The 18,502-nt window shown below is 38.9% G+C and overlaps 1 protein-coding gene across 5 annotated transcripts in view; it reads left to right on the forward strand.

Annotated features, from left to right (window-relative positions):
• Nucleotides 1–18,502, forward strand: part of IMPG2 (interphotoreceptor matrix proteoglycan 2) — an 86,858-nt gene that overhangs the window by 6,776 nt on the left and 61,580 nt on the right. For all 5 annotated transcript variants that reach the window (XR_015166636.1, XM_086408898.1, XM_086408868.1 and 2 more), the window contains exons 2-5: nt 713–879; nt 3,621–3,652; nt 15,131–15,180; nt 16,040–16,122. Coding sequence is in view for 4 of the 5 variants with exons in the window: in XM_086408898.1 (XP_086265024.1) it covers nt 713–879; nt 3,621–3,652; nt 15,131–15,180; nt 16,040–16,122 (332 nt within the window). In the remaining variant the exon portion in view is untranslated. The remainder of the gene's footprint in view (nt 1–712; nt 880–3,620; nt 3,653–15,130; nt 15,181–16,039; nt 16,123–18,502) is intronic.

Consider the following 18,502-nt stretch of genomic DNA (forward strand, 5'->3'; position numbering starts at 1 on the left):
GATCTTTCCCTCCCCCCAGTCCCTGACAACCATAGATCTTTTTACAATTTATATAGTTTCGCTTTTTCCAGAAGGTATTATCTTTGGACCCATACAGTATGTCGCTTTTTCAGATTGTCTTCTCTTACTTAGCAATTTATTTATTTATTTTTATTTATTTTATTTTATTTTTTAACTTTACAATATTGTATTGGTTTTGCCATATATCAACATGAATCTGCCACAGGTATACACGTGTTCCCCATCCTGAACCCTCCTCCCTCCTCCCTCCCCATACCATTTAAATGCATTTAAATCTTCTCCACGTCTTTTCATGGCTTGAAGCCTCATTTCTTTTTATCACTGAATTCTAATCCTATCATATGGATATACCACAGGTTATTTGTCCTTTTGAAATATTCTCCGTATCAGCTGTACTTTGCTAAAACATAAACATGGATTTTTTTTTTTTTAAGAGAAGTAAAAACCCCTGCCTATGAGGAGGTGAATCAGTTTCCTTTGCAAGGGAAAGGAGTGGGGAGTGCAGATTCTCTTCAGGTCTAGGAAGTTTAAATGGGGTGTACAGAAGGGCTTTGAATGAGAATCATCCCTATGTCCCTGCAGAATAGACACTGTGTGCAAGAGTGTCTCAGGAATCTGAAATAACAGGTCCGTGGTCATTGTGAGAACCCTAAAGTCCTTTCCATAAAAAATACCTCTGTTTATTTTTCAGTATGCCAGGAAGCTGTCTGGGAAGCCTTCAGGACTTTTTGGGATCGACTTCCTGGGCATGAGGAATATCATTATTGGATGAATTTGTGTGAGGATGGAATCACGACTATATTTGAAATGGGCACACATTTTAGTCAGTCTGTGGAACACAGAAGCTTAATTATGCAGGTAAATGTAGTAACAAGAAGAAATTACTGTACTACTATAGAAGCACATATACAGAGCTCAGGCCTAAAGGAAGAAAGAGTGAATGCCAGATCCCTACTCTTTTGTTGAATTAGGCTCTTCAGATGACTTACCACAGGGTGGCCAATCTTTGTATCTCTAGATCTGGCCATTATAATTAATAATCATTGTGAAGCCAGCAAGAACCTCAGGATTGTTTATAAATGTAAGTATTTGGAAATAATACTCTACAAAGATTTAGGCTAAGAATATTAATCTGTGAGAATCAAACATTCTTGCCAGAGTTTTGCATTTTATCAGTTCAAAGTTAAATTGACAACTGATTAAAGATAGAGGGTATAGATCATTGGATAAATGTTTAGTAAAGTATAAATGTGGTTCTAATGCATGAATTTGCTTACGTGGTTTCCTTGTTTTAGATTTAGTTTATTCTTAGCAAAGGAGAAACAAGCATGCATATAGACAAATTATCTGCCCACCTTACCTTTTTCATGTTGCATGTATTCATGGCAAGAGAAGGAAACTGTTTAGATCTATATGATCTATGTGGTAGATTGCACATGCTGTGTGAGAGGCTTCTTATATCCTTCTTCCTTTTATTCAAGTCCTACATGTCCTCAGCTCAGATGTAACCTCCTTCATGAGAAAACAACCCCCAACCCCCATCCTAGCAGATTTAGCTCACATAATCTTTTGAACACCATAATTCTTTATTCATTCTTTAGTATTGTACTTCTTACATTTTATTATTATTAGTTGTATATAATAAAATGTGGGCTTCTCTGGTGGCTCAGTGGTAAAGAATCTGCCTCCCAGTGCAGGAGACATGGGTTCAATCCCTGAGTCAGGAAGATCTCCTAGAGAAGGAAATGGCAACCCAGTCCAGTATTCTTGCCTGGGAAATCCCACGGACAGAGAAACCTGGTGGGCTACAGTCCATAGAGTCACAAAAGAGTTGGAAACGACTTAGTGACTAACAGCAATACATGTATATGTTGGCCAGTGTATCAGAAGAGTAGACTAGATTTGACAGGAGATCAGACTAGAGGGGTGGATAGCTTAAGAAGTTTGTAGTTGATAGAAAGCCATTGAAGGGGTGTAAGTTGGCAAGTCGCAGGGGCTGATTGTACAGTTTTGAACTGTAAAATGGTTATTGTGGTTTCTGTACACCAGATGATAGATTAGAGGGGACAAGATGAGCAGAGATCAGTTGCTACTTGAGGCCTGAGGGGATGAGAATCCTACATAAACCATGAAGTAGAGAAAGGGTACATAGGGGATCTAAATAGGAAAAGGATTAGTAGGACTCGGTGACAGATCGGATGGCAGTGGGCAATGATAAAAGCATGACCCTGGAAGCCTCCCAACTTCTAGCTTTGATGGCTACCACTGAGAACTCAGGCAAAGAAGCAGCTTGTAGACACTGACGGGGAGAGTGAGTTTGCTTTTTAATGCATTCTTTTGAGCCATCTTTGAAATGTGAATTGCTTAATATTTAGATATGAAGCCCAGAAGAGTGGTCTGGGTTATAAATACAGCTATAGGGATCACCAGCCTTGAGGTAGTACTTGAAATCATGAGAGGGATTGAGAATGTTACTTAAGTGATCACTGGCTGTCCAAAAACTGAAGGAAGCTCGATTTTACCTTTTTTTAAAAAATTGAAATAAGGTTGATTTACATTGCTGTGTTGATTTCTGCTTTACAGCATAGTGATTCAGTTATACATATATATACATCTATTTTTTTAGCTTGATTTTAAATATAACAACTGTTTACTCATAGGTGGTGAATTTATGTGGTTGACAATTATTAGAACTCAGAATTCCAGCATTTTAAAAATAACTACCATGCTGGCCTATAAAATTTTAAAGCTAATAGTACAAATTGATTAATTGATGATTTTTCTGTGTTTATATGTATTGAGAGATTAATTAAAGGAAATAAAATCCAAGTTGAAGGTGTTAGATGATTAAAATTTAGGGAAAAAAAGACTGGCTGAGATTGTTCTAGGAGAGTGTGAAGAGTAAAAAGAACAGTGAGTTATTTATAAATATCTTGAGAATTATTTAGAGTAATCATCTCTCCATTTTACAGATAAGGAAGTTGAGGCCTAGCAGCAGAGAAATTTTTCGGATTTGCCTCCATAGCTGAGAAAGAGAAAATAGAATTTGATTCCAGATTATCATATTGGTCTCAAAATAAAACCACTAGTTTAGACATAACTTGGACACAGTTTTCTTTGAATGCCCCAAAGGAATAATCCAACTACGGATACAGTTTATCTTTTTGTCTGAATTCTGGAGAATTAGATTTTATAATTATTTTATCCACATGATGATATTACTCTATGATAGGAATTTCTATAAACGTAGTAGATCACAACACACTTTGGTTCTAAGTCCATGGAAGATTAATGTAAAACTCTACCCATCTCTAACCCGTAGACCTTTCTGGAATGATTAGCAGGTAAAGTCTGTTAATCTGTGTCCATTAAGAGAGCACAGGGACTTTGGGGAACATACACAGAAACTGAGTGGTGGGTGGGATGTTCTGAGTCACAAAACAAACTTTGCATCATTCGTACTTTAACTGTTTAACTGTAAGAATAACAACATAGATTCTGTGTTAGGGCATTAGTGTTCTTTGTGCAATAAGTTTTGTTTACTGCTTAATAACTGTCTTTCACTCACATCATCATTTTTGTATCTTTGTTTTCCTTAGAAACTGACATACGCAAAGGAGACTGTAAGTGGGTGAGTGTCTTTTCCCCCCCTAAGTTCATGTTTGGCAACAGAGATCTATCATACCTGTTCTAAGGCTCATCCCAAATTTAATGATTCCTTCCTATTTCTTGTTCCTATAACCAGGCCTGTGGGTAAGTCTCAAAGTCTTTTCCTCATCTTGAGGCCACTTCCCTTTCCAAACCACCTTCAGAGCCACTGTGCTTGTTTACTGACTGACCTTACTAAGAGGTGGACTTGTTCCTTTCTCTTGGTGAGGAAATAGATTTTTGGAACTGGAATACAAAATGATCTACTATTGTTGAGGCTTACAGGCTAATACTGTTTATCTAAAATGGTACATCTTAGTGGAGGATGGTTGATTAAATGATGGGGTTGTGGTGCGGGTCACTTTATGGTTTAATGATGTTTGTGATCTTGAAGCATAAGACTAGCACAGCTTTAATGAATCCTCCAGTGATTTGAGTCATGGCTCTGTGGGCCTTTAGGCTTAGGATTAAGCTTGTTTCTGGCTCCCGAGCAGTGGCAGGACAAAGCAGATCATGGAAGGTGAGGGATTTTGAGTGTACAGGGACTAATGATTTCTAATTCTATCCATATTCAGTATCTAGGTTATGCCAGTATGTAGGTGACTTTTTGGGGGGGGAAAAAAAATCACTAGGGCATGCAGTTCAGGTCCATAATCTTGTCTCAAGTTAGATGGAACAACAGATTGAAAAACCAACAAAGTGAGTCAGTGTCCAGAGGTGTAGCCTGGGCAGCAGAGTCCAGGCAAATGCATAATTAGACTGCATCTCTTGGTGGTAGTGGGGTATATGTAAGTTCCAAATCAAGTGTGAGTAAGCAGGAGGGAAGTGGGACTCCTTGTGGTCTCACTTCATATAGCTAACAATACCACCAAGTCTGTTTTAGGGCCTGGGATTGAGCACCAGCTTAGATGTGGGGCCATGTGGTGCTTTAGGCGTGGGTCCTTTACCTTCAAGAGGCAGAGCTCAGAGGTTCCTTATGATTGCCATTCCAATACACATGCAGTAGACTTAACAATCTGGTGGGTCCTGCCAGTAATCTTCATGGTTGTACCTAATGAAAACAATAGCACATCTTACATGGTTAAGAAGTGTATAAAAGCTATAATAATAAGTATCACTTGTAATCTGGAAGAAGCCTTGGAGTTTGCCTGTGAAAACAGACATTGGGAAGATCGTAACTCATGAGTTACAAAGGGATGAAGGAAGGTTATCTGAAATAGATTGAAAAGTTGTAAGTTGTAACACCATATGTGGGCTGATGTTATAACACATAACACATGGAGTAGCTGGAAGATGTTTGAGGTGTAGTTTGTGTATTTCTACATAGCTCACTTTGGTTGGGTGCGGTTTGCTGCATTCATCTACTATTTCTTGGAAATGTGTGTTAATCCCATTGAAACAAATACATAAATAAACAAATTAGAGAACTGAGTGTGTCATATATGTTTTGTTGATGTCCTAGATGTGAAGGGACTCAAAGTATTATTTATCATCCTTAGAAAATAGGGCGTGTATAAAAATAGCAATACATATGAACTAAATTTGAAATACATATAACTGAATTTGAAAATTTAAAAGTTGATATCCTTCCTATGAAACTAGAGCAGACCAGGTTGGAGTGGGATGAAAAGCATCAACTATGGTACTTGCTGAAATGAGGGGACCTGGAGTTAGCTAATACTGGGAGTGGCCTGGGAATTCACTTAGCCCCTCTTTAAGTTGAATATCGTGAAAGTGAAGTCGTTCAGTAGTGTCCAACTCTTTGCGACGCCATGGACTGTAGCCTACCAGGATCCTCAGTCCATGGGATTTTCCAGGCAAGAATATTGGAGTGGGTTGCCATTTCCTTCTCCAGGGAATCTTCTCGACCCAGGGATTGAACCTGGGTCTCCTGCATTGTAGGCAGACGCTTTACCGTCTGAGCTACCAGGGAAGCTAGTGAATATTGTAGTCATCCCTTAAAACCCTTAATTTAATCACTTTCTATATTTAAATTTATTTTTATAATTTTCTTGAGATGGCTCTCATTCTGTGTTGAGATTTTTGTATTAGTTTTCTATTGCTGCTGCAGCAAATTATCACAAACTTTAGTAGCTTCAGTTCAGTTCAGTTCAGTTGCTCAGTTGTGTCCGACTCTTTGCGACCCCATGAATTGCAGCACAACAGGCCTCCCTGTCCATCACCAAATCCCACAGTTCACTCAAACTCATGTCTATCGAGTTGGTGATGCCATCCATCCAGCCATCTCATCCTCTTTTGTCCCCTTCTCCTCCTGCCCCCAATCCCTCCCAGCATCAGGGTCTTTTCCAGTGAGTCAACTCTTCACATGAGGCGGCCAAAGTATTGGAGTTTCAGCTTTAGCATCAATCCTTCCAATGAACACCCAGGACTGATCTCCTTTAGAATGGACTGGTTGGACCTCCTTGCAGTCCAAGGGACTCACAAGAGTCTTCTCCAACACCACAGTTCAAAAGCATCAATTCTTCGGCGCCTAGCCTTCTTCACAGTCCAACTCTCGCATCCATACATGACCACTGGAAAAACCATAGCCTTGACTAGATGGGCTTTTGTTGGCAAAGTAATGTCTCTGCTTTTCATTATGCTATCTAGGTTGGTCATAACTTTCCTTCCAAGGAGTAAGCGTCTTTTAATTTCATGGCTGCAGTCACCATCTGCAGTGATTTTGGAGCCCCAAAAAATAAAGTCTGACACTGTTTCCACTGTTTCCCCATCTATTTCCCATGAAGTGATGGGACCAGATGCCATGATCTTCGTTTTCTGAATTTTGAGCTTTAAGCCAACTTTTTCACTCTCTTCTTTCACTTTCATCAAGAGGTTTTTTAGTTCCTCTTCACTTTCTGCCATAAGGGTGGTGTCATCTGCATAGCTGAGGTTATTGATATTTCTCCCAACAAAACACAAATTTATCTTCTAGTTCTGTAGTGCAGAAGCTTGACATGATTCTCAGCATGTTGGCAGACCTGCGTTACCTATCTGGAGACTCTAGGGGAAAATCTGTTTTCTTGCCCTTTTCAGTGTCTAGAGGCTGCCCGTGTTGGTTGGCTTATGACTAGCAGTGGCTTACTTTCTCACATTCTGTCACTCTGACATTCTTCTGCCTCCTTCCTCATTTAAGGGTCCTTATGACTACCCTGGGGCTTCCCAGGTAGCACTAGTGGTAAAGAACCTGCTTGCCAGTGCAGGAGTTTTAAGAGATGTGGGTTCTATCCCTGAGTTGGGAAGATCCCCTAGGGAAGGGAATGACTACCCACTCCAGTATTTTTGCCTGCAGAATTGCATGGACAGAGGAGCCTGGCAGGCTGCAATCTGTAGGGTCACAAAGAGTCAGACATGACTGAAGCAACTTAGCACACACATACACATGCATGACTACATTGGGTCTACCTGATAAAACCAGAGGATATGGTCTCTACTTAAGAATTAAGGCCAGCTGATCAGTACCCTTAATTCTATCTGTTACCTTACTTTCCTTTGCAAATAACATAGTCACATGTTCTGGGGATTAAGATATGGACATCTTTGGGATATCACTCTTCTGCTTACCACATTACTTCTCTGTAATTTAAGTTACTTCTTCTATGTAAACTGTAACCCAACTGCTAACATATGACTTACACCAGATACTCTGCTGTGTACTGATTTCACCTCCCCTTACTGTCATCTGGCAAGTCTGTTTTAAAAAAAACATTTCCTACCCGTTATTCAGGACTTCATATCCCATCTTACCTCCTAGACATCAACCTGTAATTGTTTTTTTCTCTCTCTCCTGAGTCTTCAGCTTCTCCCATTCATTTCAGTTCAGTTCAGTCGCTCAGTCGTGTCCGACTCTTTGCGACCCTGTGAATTGCAGCACGCCAGGCCTCCCTGTCCATCACCAACTCCTGGAGTTCACTCAAACTCATGTCCATCGAGTTGGTGATGCCATCCAGCCATCTCATCCTCTCTCATCCCCTTCTCCTCCTGCCCCCAATCCCTCCCAGGGTCTTTTCGAATGAGTCAACTCTTCACACGAGGTGGCCAAAGTATTGGAGTTTCAGCTTTAGCATCAGTCCTGACCTCTTAGACATCAACCTGTAATTGTTTTTTTCTCTCTCTCCTGAGTCTTCAGCTTCTCCCATTACCAACTACTTATTAATACTTAAACATGCTCAAATCTTCCCAAGTTACCTATTTTACAAAAAATCCTCCTCCACCACTTATCTCCAGCCAGACATCTTGAAAACATCACCCCTTAGCTCCAGTCACCTAATTCCCTACCATCTTCTTACAGTTTTATCTTCAATACAAAGTCAGCCTAGGACGTGTGCTTACTAAGTATTTTTTGGATGAGTAATTGAGTTTCTGTGCAATCATCCTAGTCTATTATCAGGTCCCTGGTGTTATTCTCAGTGTAAGGACTGATCTGTGAAATTTTTTTTTCTTGATATCTCCAATAAGTTAGATTTGTACTTGACGATGCCCATCATGATCACAAAGCCAAATACACTTTTATTTATTTATTTTTAATATAAATTTATTTATTTTAATTGGAGGCTAATTACTTTACAGTATTGTAGTGGTTTTGCCATACATCAACATGAGTCTGCCACGGGTGTACACGTGTTCCCCATCCTGAACCCCCCTCCCACCTCCCTCCCCATCCCATCCCTCTGGGTCATCCCAGGGCACCAGCCCCAAGCACCCTGTATCATGCATCGAACCTGGAGTAGCGATTCGTTTCACATATGATAATATACATGTTTCAATGCCATTCTCCCAAATCAGCCCACCCTTGCCCTTTCCCACAGAGTCCAAAAGACTGATCTATACGTCTGTGTCTCTTTTGCTGTCTCGCATACAGGGTTATCATTACCATCTTTCTAAATTCCATATATATGTGTTACTGTACTGTATTGGTGTTTTTCTTTCTGGCTTACTTCACTCTGTATAATAGGCTCCAGTTTCATCCACCTCGTTAGAATTGATTCAAATGTAAAGCATATATATTATTTGTTTGGGCTGACATGTAACTCCATTAAACCCTGTTGTATTATAATATGTCTTGGTGTAGGTCTGTTTGGGTCCATCTTGTTTGCCTCCTATATCTGAATATCTGTTTCCTTTTTTAGGTTTGGGCGGTTTTCAGCCGTAATTTATTCCAATATGTTTTGAATCCGCTTTTCTCTTTCTTCTCCTTCTGTAATCCCTATTATGCATAGAGTGCACACTTTATATTGTCCCATAGGTCTCTTATATTGCTTTCATTTTTTAATTTCATTTGGTTTTCTGTCTGCTGTTTTTTAAAAGTTAATTTATTTTAATTGGAGGCTAATTACTTTACAATATTGTGGTGCTTTTTGCCATACATTTACATGAATCAGCTACAGGTGTGGCTGTCCCAACCCTCCCCCACGTCCCTTCCACTTCCTTCCCCACCCCATCCCTCTGGGTTGTCCCAGTGCACTGGCTTTGAGTGCCCTGTTTCATGCATCAAACTTGGACTGGTCATCTATTTCACGTATGGTAATATACATGTTTCAGTGCTGTTCTATCAAATCATCCCTCATCAACCTCATCCCCTCATCAACCCTCACCTTTTCCCACAGAGTCCAAAAATCTGTTCTTTATTTGTCTCTTTTGATGTCTTGCATATAGGGTCGTCGTTAACCATCTTTCTAAATTCCATATATATGCGTTAATATACTGTATTGGTATTTTTCTTTCTGACTTAGTTCACTCTGTATAATAGGCTCCAGTTTCATCCACCTCATTAGAACTGACTCAAATGTGTTCTTTTTAATTGCTGAGTAATATTCCATTATATATATGTACCACAACTTTCTTATTCATTCATCTGCCAATGGACCATCTAGGTTGCTTCCATGTCCTAGCTACTGTAAACAGTCTGTCTGCTGTTTTGATTGGGTAATTTCAAGATCATTTATTCTTTCTTCTGCATCATTTATTCTGCTATTCATTGTCTTTAGCTCAGCCTTCATCTCAGCAAATAAATTTTCAATATTCTTGGTTCTTCCTTACAGTTGCTAGTTCATTTTTATAGTGATCTGCATTTCTAGTGATAACCTCTCTTAATTCCTTCAGTATTTTCATTACCTTCTTTTTGAACTCAGTGTCTATTAGGCTGAAGAGGTCTGTTTCATTGTTCCTTTAGGAGAATTCTCTTAGTCTTTTAACTGGGAGTGGTTCCTCTGCTTCTTCATTTTGCTGTATTTCTCTCATTCTGTGAGTTTAGGGGAAACAATTATCTACTGTTGTCTTGGAGAGTTGTTTATAAGCATGAGCGTCCCTGTGTAGCTTGTGGGTTTAATACGTTTTTGGCATGAGAGCTGTTTTTGATTTGAAAGCTTGCTGTCTCTTTTCTCAGCATGTGCTGGCCACGATCACTTTTATAGCAGTGTTCAGGTGCCTGGCCCTGTGCATACTCCCAGGGACACAGGGCAGCAGTCCCAGCTACCTCTGGAGTCCAAGATGGCAGCAGTAGTTGCACCTGGAACTTATGTAGAAGAGGGTAAGTGGTGTCCTGCCTTGAAAAAGAAGCTCCCATGGCAGTTGCACACATTTCCTTCTGCGCTCCCCGGCAGTGGCACCTTGGTTTTCTGATGGGTCCAGGCATCTTCCTGACTCCCTCCATGTGATGCACCACACCCTGGCTCCCTCAGGGTGTCACCATATAGCCAACCCCAGTCCTCCCTGTCTCTGAGCATGGAAACTGGAGTCTCAGTATCCAGCCCCGCCCCCAGCAGATGAGTGTCTCAGGCTGGGGAGTGCTGCCAGGAGAGGGGCACCAGCCCTCTGTGCAGCAGGCCTCTCTCCACTTGTCTGCTGCTGTCTGGTTGAAACTGTTCTTTCACAGCTCGCTCCCAGGAGTGCAGGTCCCATCCTACTCCTTTCTCTCCTTTTTCTTTTGTCCTACTCAGTTACATGGAGATTTTCTTGCCCTTGTGGAAGTCTGAGATCTGCCAGCATTTAGTAGATGTTCTATGAGAATCCTTACATATGTAGATGTATTTTTTATGTATTTGTGGGAAAGGGTGAGCTCTTTGTTCTAATCCTCGGCCATCTTGATCCAACTCCCACTCCTGTTTTATGTTCGTTTAGCATTTCATCCTTTACATAATGCTTCTGTATAATGATATTTTATTTAGTTTTCACCAACACCTTGGTGAAGTAGGTAGAGAAAGAGATATTCTTGTTTTAGAGGCTAGATCTTGAGGCCTAGAGCAACTGAGGCATCTTCCCAAGCTATATACAAGGTTAGTGATACATCTGGAACTAGCACCCAGGATTCCTAACTCCTTGCCTTAAGTTTTTTCTTGTTAAGTGCTGATTATAGTTAACAGGTTCTAGAGCAAAGCAAAGGAAAGGAAATTGTAAAAGGGCATAGTAGTCTAGGTATGAAATGATTGTTGGCTTGTCTTACTGTATTTTTGTTATTTATTTTTAACAATTTTATTTATTTATTTTTGGCTGTGGAGGGTCTTCGTTGCTCTGCGTGGCTTTTCTCTGGTTGTAGTGAGTGGGGGCTGCTCTCTCGTTGTGGTGCACTGGCTTCTCACTGCTGTGGCTCCTCTTGCCGTGGAGCACAGGCTGTAGGCACATGGGCTGCAGTAGTTGTTGCTCATGGACTCCGGAGCAGGTTAGTGCACAGGCTTAGTTGTGGCATGTTTAGTCTTCCCAGACCAGGAATCGAACCTGTGTCCTCTGCATTGGCAGGTGGATTCTCATCCACTGCCACCAGGGAAGTCCCCTTAGTATGTTTTTAAACATAGGTTCCATGTGACTGTGGTATTTTTGACACAGTTCCATCTGAATTCCACTGACATGATTAGCCAGTAGCTGTGAGGAAAAAATTTTGTGCTGGATAAGCTGAGGAAATGAGACAGTAGACGGTTGTTTGCTGCTCACATTAAGCTAAAGATCTTAGCTGACCAACTTCAAATTTGTGGCTTGGCCTAGAAATGAGGCATTTCTGTCTCTAAACTCAATACAGCTCTGTATTCTAATTCTGTTGTGAGCGACATTCTAGGGCATCCCTGTAGGAGTCATCCCTAATGAGAAAATGTGAAAGGATTCATGCTTCTGTCTTTTGAAAGAAGTGTGGGAAGCTGAGGGATTAAGTGTTGGGAGTGTTGGACAAGTGTTTTAAATTACTGAGAGTTGCCCACTTACCATCATTGTGCTTAATCTCTCAGTCATATCCACCTCTTTGTGCCCCTGTGGACTGTAGGCCACCAGACTCCTCTGTCCATGGGGATTCTCCAGGCAAGAATACAGGAGTGGGTTGCCATGACCTCCTCCAAGGGATCTTCCCAAACCAAGGATCGAACCCAGGTCTTTGGCATTGCAGGTGGATTCTTTACCATTTGAACCACTGGGGAAGCCCTTACCATCATTAAAATAATGTTATTTTGAAAAAAAAAAAAGTTATTTTGAATTCAGTAAGTGAAATCTAATTCTATTGAAGTAAGCGAACTTCTCCATTCTGAATGCTTACTTACTGACTTAGAGAATTAGCTTAAATTTGATTTTGATGTGGGAGACAATTTGACCGATCCCTGGTGAAGTCTGGTTTCTCTGCCATGTCATCTCAACTTCCTATGCTGATTACTGTATTGTGCTTTGTTTTACTTTGACCTCTTTGCTCTTCATACTTAATTGCTCTCCAGCTTTCACTGGATTTCCCTTCCTATTTCTGGGTCCTTACACATTTTGACTTTTAGGTCATTTAGCTGATGTAACACCACTATCATTAAGACCAAGGAAAACCATCCTGGTTGCCCTTCTAGGGAATATGGGTCACATAAAGGCCATGTAGTGTGGAATTAATGTGGGTAAGAGAGAGGTTTCTGGAATCAAATGGGCCTGTTTTACACCACAGTTCCTTCATTGGCTAGCTCCGTGACCTTTTCTTATCACCCAGGTCTTCCTCTACTCATCATTCATCAAAATGACTTATCCAGATGTCATATTCCTTTATATTCTTTTGAATGACAGCTAAGTAAGCAGGTTCCTGCAAGTGTACCAAAAATAACAAGTAGTGATACGTTTGGTGTCTTGGTTTAATATGTTATTCTTTTTAGATAGTATTTTTAAAAACCAGGAGAATCTTTATGGTGAGATTTTTTTTTTTAGCCTGTGTTTCTCAAATTTTCTACCAAAGCTTGGGGGTTTAGGGAACATGGCCTCAGCTGATTCCCCCACTCCAATTCCAGTCATGAAATGTCTTTGAAATGATCATATTGTAACTTAATATTCATTTAAACTTTATATTGTACTCTATAATACAGCCACACATGTTTTAATATTATGTTTTATTTATTTATTTTTAAACTTTATTTTGTATTGGAATCTAGCTGATGAACAATGTTGTGATAGTTTCAGGTGAACAGTGAAGGGACTGAACTATACATGGATCCATTCTCCCCCAAACTCCCCTTCCATCCAGGTGGCCACATAGCACTGAGCACAGTTCCATGTGCTATAACTGTAGGTCCTTGTTGGTTATCCATTTTAAATACAGCAGTTTATACATGTCCAAATTCATATCAGTTTTTGCTTAGCTCTCTGTGCTTTTAAGGCTGTGGTTTTTCCAGTGGTCATGTATGGATGTGAGAGCTGGACTGTGAAGAAAGCTGAGTGCCAAAGAATTGATGCTTTTGAACTGTGGTGTTGGAGAAGACTCTTGAGAGTCCCTTGGACTGCAAGGAGATCCAACCAGTCCATTCTAAAGGAGATCAGCCCTGGGTGTTCTTTGGAAGAAATGATGCTAAAGCTGAAACTCCAGTACTTTGGCCACCTCATGCGAAGAGTTGACTCATTGGAAAAGACTCTGATGCTGGGAGGGATTGGGGGTAGGAAGAGAAGGGGATGACAGAGGATGAGATGGCTGGATGGCATCACCGACTCGATGGACGTGAGTCTGAGTGAACTCCGGGAGTTGGTGATGGACAGGGAGGCCTGGCGTGCTGCGATTCATGGGGCTGCAAATAGTCGGACACAACTGAGCGACTGAACTGAACTGAACTGTGCTTTTACTTTAAAGTGAAAATTGCTGCTTCAGGATGTGTGCCACATTTATCTGGTGGCTGTGACCCCATGATCTAGTTTAACGCAGCAGGACAATTTGAAGTAGTGGTTCTGAAGTGAAGATGGGGCTCACTGAGACAGAAGCGAGTCTAAGAGGGAGACATTTTGACTGTGTTTAAATCGTCTTTGAAAACTGCCTGTGGAAAGTTGAAGAGAGTTTTCAATTACTGTAATTTATATATTTGGGGATGTGTGGAGATTTAGACTGGCGGAAACACCCTTTCTTTAAGGACTTTCTCAGATTATCCTCTGATCTCTTCTGATCTTTGCCTATAGTTGCAGGGTTGAATGGTAAAAGGATAGCCAGGGGACCTGAAACATGGGAGCATTGTAGCCTATAGCAAATCATGTCTCTAAGCTTGATTTGTTTTCTTCTATGAAGTTTCATGATTCTGTGATCTCCCAAATGAGATGAGATTTGGGCTTATATGTTCCCCGTGACTGCCAGTACTTTTGTGTCTGAACTGCTTGTTGCGTTTATGTTTGTTACTGTTTTCTGTTAGGTGGTAACGTTCATAGACCATGAGTATTTTGTTCACAGCTGTATGCCAAGTGCCTTCTACACTAGACTGGTTGGTCAATAGTATTTATTTATTCGAAAAATATCTATTCAGTGCCTATTAAGTGGTAGTTTCTGTTTTAAGATGAAGATACAGTGCAAATATGGCAGATAAGGGCCCTAATCTCATGGAGTTTAGATTAGATTCTTTTTTTTTTTTTTAGAGTTTACATTCTTGAGGCAGTCTTGTTAAATAGATATTTCTGTGATGATGAACATGTTCTTTACTAGGCTGTTCCATAAAATAGCCATTAAACATGTATGACTGTTGAACACTGAAATGTGGATAGTGTGGATGAGATTCTGAATTTTGAATCTTCATTTAATTTTAAATTAAATTACCTGACTGACTACCATATTAGGAAATGCCATTCTAGAAGATGAAGGGTATGGACATAGACAAAGAAGTAGATAAATAAATTAACAGAATGATTTCACATAGTGAAAAGAACTGAGGAAAAAAATGAAACAGGGTTATGAAATAGTAAGGAAGTACTATGTAGAGTGGTTATGTAGTATTATGTATTATGTAGGGTATATTATGTGTGTGTGTACATATATATATGCATACTACATAATATGTAGTACTATGTAATATTATGTAGGGTGATTCAGGTTGAGTAGGCATCAAAAAATGTAAAATAAATGAGTTTTTTTTTTTTTTAATTGCTACTTAGTACTTTGGTTTGAGAATCCTTATCTGGAGATCAGGTGAATTCCTTTCTGGAAAACAAACCCCAAAATAAACCCTTACATTTCTGTCATTTTATTAACTCCAGACATTTTTTTTCCTAGCTCTGAATTGTCATCTCCAGTTCCTGTTGGTGACATGTCAACACTGGGAGGTATGCTTTTGTGCCTTTATTCACTTCTCTTTTAAAATTTATTGTTTAGTTGCAAGGAAGCACAATTTTCAGCTCATATTTTAAAAAATACCAATTTGTCTCTCCTTTTGTTGTTGAAGAAGTCTCAAGAAAAAGCAGTGTTTTTTCACTTATTTTATGACATTATAATTGGGTTACTTAAGAATCTTTAATTATTAAGTACATAATACAGAATCTGAAAACCTTAAAACAAATGTACAACCTAAAGAATTGTTTTAAGGCAAACACTTTGTAATCACTGCTTATGTCAAAAGGTAGAACCTTTGTAGCTCCACTATTTGTCATTTGTCTTTTAGAGTTTCTCAGAGTAAGGATTTTTCTAATTGCATTCTGTGGTATATTTTGTTTGTATGTTTCTTTGACCTCTATATTTCCTGTAAATTAGTAGTTGATTTCTTTATTTTTAATTTTTTTTAAAAAAGTTCTTCTATGTTGAAAATTTCAAACGTACAAAAAATAGCATGGTGAGGCCCAGCATCAACAATTATAATTTTTGGCCAATTCCAATCTTCAGCTACTTCCCCTCTCTGAGAGTTTTACAAGTTAGTTTACTCCTTAAGGATAGAGACTTTGTATCCCTGGAGGCTTGCATAGAGGCTGACATATAGGAGGTATCAGTAAATGCTTGTTGAATGAGTCATATTTATTTCTTGTGCTGAGGAAATTCATGTGTCTTGAGGTTAAAATGCACACAATTTTGCAGATGAAAAAGCAAATGACTTAATATGAATGGCATCAAAATCAGTTTATTGTTTCCTGATAGACATTATGATTTAGTCACGGACTGAATTCATACACATGTTTTTGTTTTTCTTTTTAGATGCTGGTCTCAGTGTTCCATATCCAGGGGTGACCTCCTACGAAGGTATCTCAGAGAGCAGCTTGGAGAGGCCAGAAGACAGTGTGAGTGATGTTCCGTTTCATTATTTAGTTTCTAACGTGGAGAACAGGGATTTAGAGAGATTTATTGTTCATTGCCAGACAACACAAAACTTCAGGTGGTTCTCTTTATGGAAATGTAGATTCTAAAACCAGTACATTAAAAAGAATCTGAGATTCATTGGAGAGCCCAATAAGTCTGCTTTTGGCAAAGAATAGATTTGAATTGTAAATTAAATGACGTGGAGCCTGGGGAGCTGTCATCATGGTAAGCCCACTGTCTTCTGTGGGCTGTGTGCATAATTTATTGTGAGGGTTTTTGCCTATGTACTCTGTCTCTTAATAAATCAGGACTTAGTCTTCTCTTCTTCAGAGGGAAAGGATATAGATTTTATGTAGTTTAAAGAAGTATTGTACTTTTTAAATGCATCATTACTAATAGAAATCTGTCCACTAAGAAGCATTAAGTTGGCTGTCACATTCCAAATTTTTTGAAAAGTAAATGCTTCTAAGAAGATGAAAATGTTTCATTAGAAATTTTATTAAATATTCGTAAATCACAGATTCCTTAATACAGAGCAAACTTTGATTGAACATATTCACTAGAAAGGTACAATTTGTTACCTTACACCTTCTCTTACCAGCTATGAAGTCAAGTCATGTCATCCCACTCTGTCCACCACCTTCCCTGTTGCTGAGCAAGGCTGGAGCCAGTTTGGGATCCTTGTATCAATACAGTACCTTTAGTATTCAGTAAAACTGTGTCCAAATTAGATGGTACAAAAAATATTGGCATTTGATAAATATTTGAATAAAAAGTGATACTGTAGTTCTGAACTTGATGCTGAATGTTATGGTGTAGGTCTGGAAACTTTTACAGAATGAGATAAAACTCACTGTAATGTAAATGAAGGGATTATGTGTAATCAGTTGGAACATTTCGTAACAGAGTAATTTGAAGGTAATTTGTAGAACCAGTAGGAAGACAAAACAGTACAAGCATACATGACTAGTTCAGAGTGAAGCCTAATGTACAGTTTTACAGTTCAGTTTTTTCCCGAATACATTTTTCAGATACTGTTTTAGAAATTACATACTTTATTCTTGTTTTATTAGTATTTACCCTGTATGTTATCATGTGTCTTTAATCTAGCAAAGTTTAAGTTTTTCAAAATCTTTATCCTTATCTTGAGTCTGCAGGAACATTAGAACATTAAAGTAATTCAAGTGATTACCCTACTGTTTTATATGTTATTTTCAGTATTTTTGTTCTTTCTTTCTCTCCTTTAGTTCTCTCTTTTTAATCTTACAAATTTGACTGAATCATTTTTATTTTTATTTTTATTTTTTATTTTTTTTTTTTACAGCTTTAATTTTTCAGCACTTTATTTATTTTTTTTATTTGATAAATTTAATGCCTTTTATTGCCATACCTCATTTTACTGTGCTTTGCTTTAGTGAGCTTTATAGATACATGTTTTTTTTTTTTTTTCCTTGTTAATTTTCTGTTTAGTTGATCTATCCATAAGTGTGAGTGGGGTACTAAAGTCTCCCACTATTATTGTGTTATTGTTCATTTCTCCTTTCATACTTGTTAGGATTTGTCTTACATACTGCGGTGCTCCCATGTTGGGTGGATATATATTTATAATTGTTATATCTTCTTCTTGGATTGATCCTTTGATCATTATGTAGTGACCTTCTTTATCTCTTTTCACAGCCTTTGTTTTAAAGTCTAATTTATCTGATACAAGTATTGTGACTCCTGCTTTCTTTTGGTCCCTATTTGCATGGAAAATCTTTTTCCAGCCCTTCACTTTCAGTCTGTATGTGTCCCCTGTTTTGAGGTGGGTCTCTTGTAGACAACATATGTAGGGGTCTTGTTTTTGTATCCATTCAGCCAGTCTTTGTCTTTTGGTTGGGGCATTCAACCATTTACGTTTAAGGTAATTACTAATAAGTATGATCCCGTTGCCATTTACTTTATTGTTTTGGGTTCGAGTTTATACACCATTTTTGTGTTTCCTGTCTAGAGAATATCCTTTAGTATTTGTTGGAGAGCTGGTTTGGTGGTGCAGAATTCTCTCAGCTTTTGCTTGTCTGAAAAGCTTTTGATTTCTCCTTCATACTTAAATGAGATCCTTGCTGGGTACAATAATCTGGGCTGTAGGTTATTTTCTTTCATCATTTTAAGTATGTCTTGCCATTCCCTCCTGGCTTGAAGAGTTTCTATTGAAAGATCAGCTGTTATCCTTATGGGAATTCCCTTGTGTGTTATTTGTTGTTTTTCCCTTGCTGCTTTTAATATTTGTTCTTTGTGTTTGATCTTTGTTAATTTGATTAATATGTGTCTTGGGGTGTTTCTCCTTGGGTTTATCCTGTTTGGGACTCTCTGGGTTTCTTG

This window comes from Bos grunniens, chromosome 1 (genome assembly GCF_055505025.1).
Source record: "Bos grunniens cultivar Pamir isolate PY7600 chromosome 1, Bosgru_T2T1.0, whole genome shotgun sequence".
NCBI lineage: Eukaryota > Metazoa > Chordata > Mammalia > Artiodactyla > Bovidae > Bos > Bos grunniens.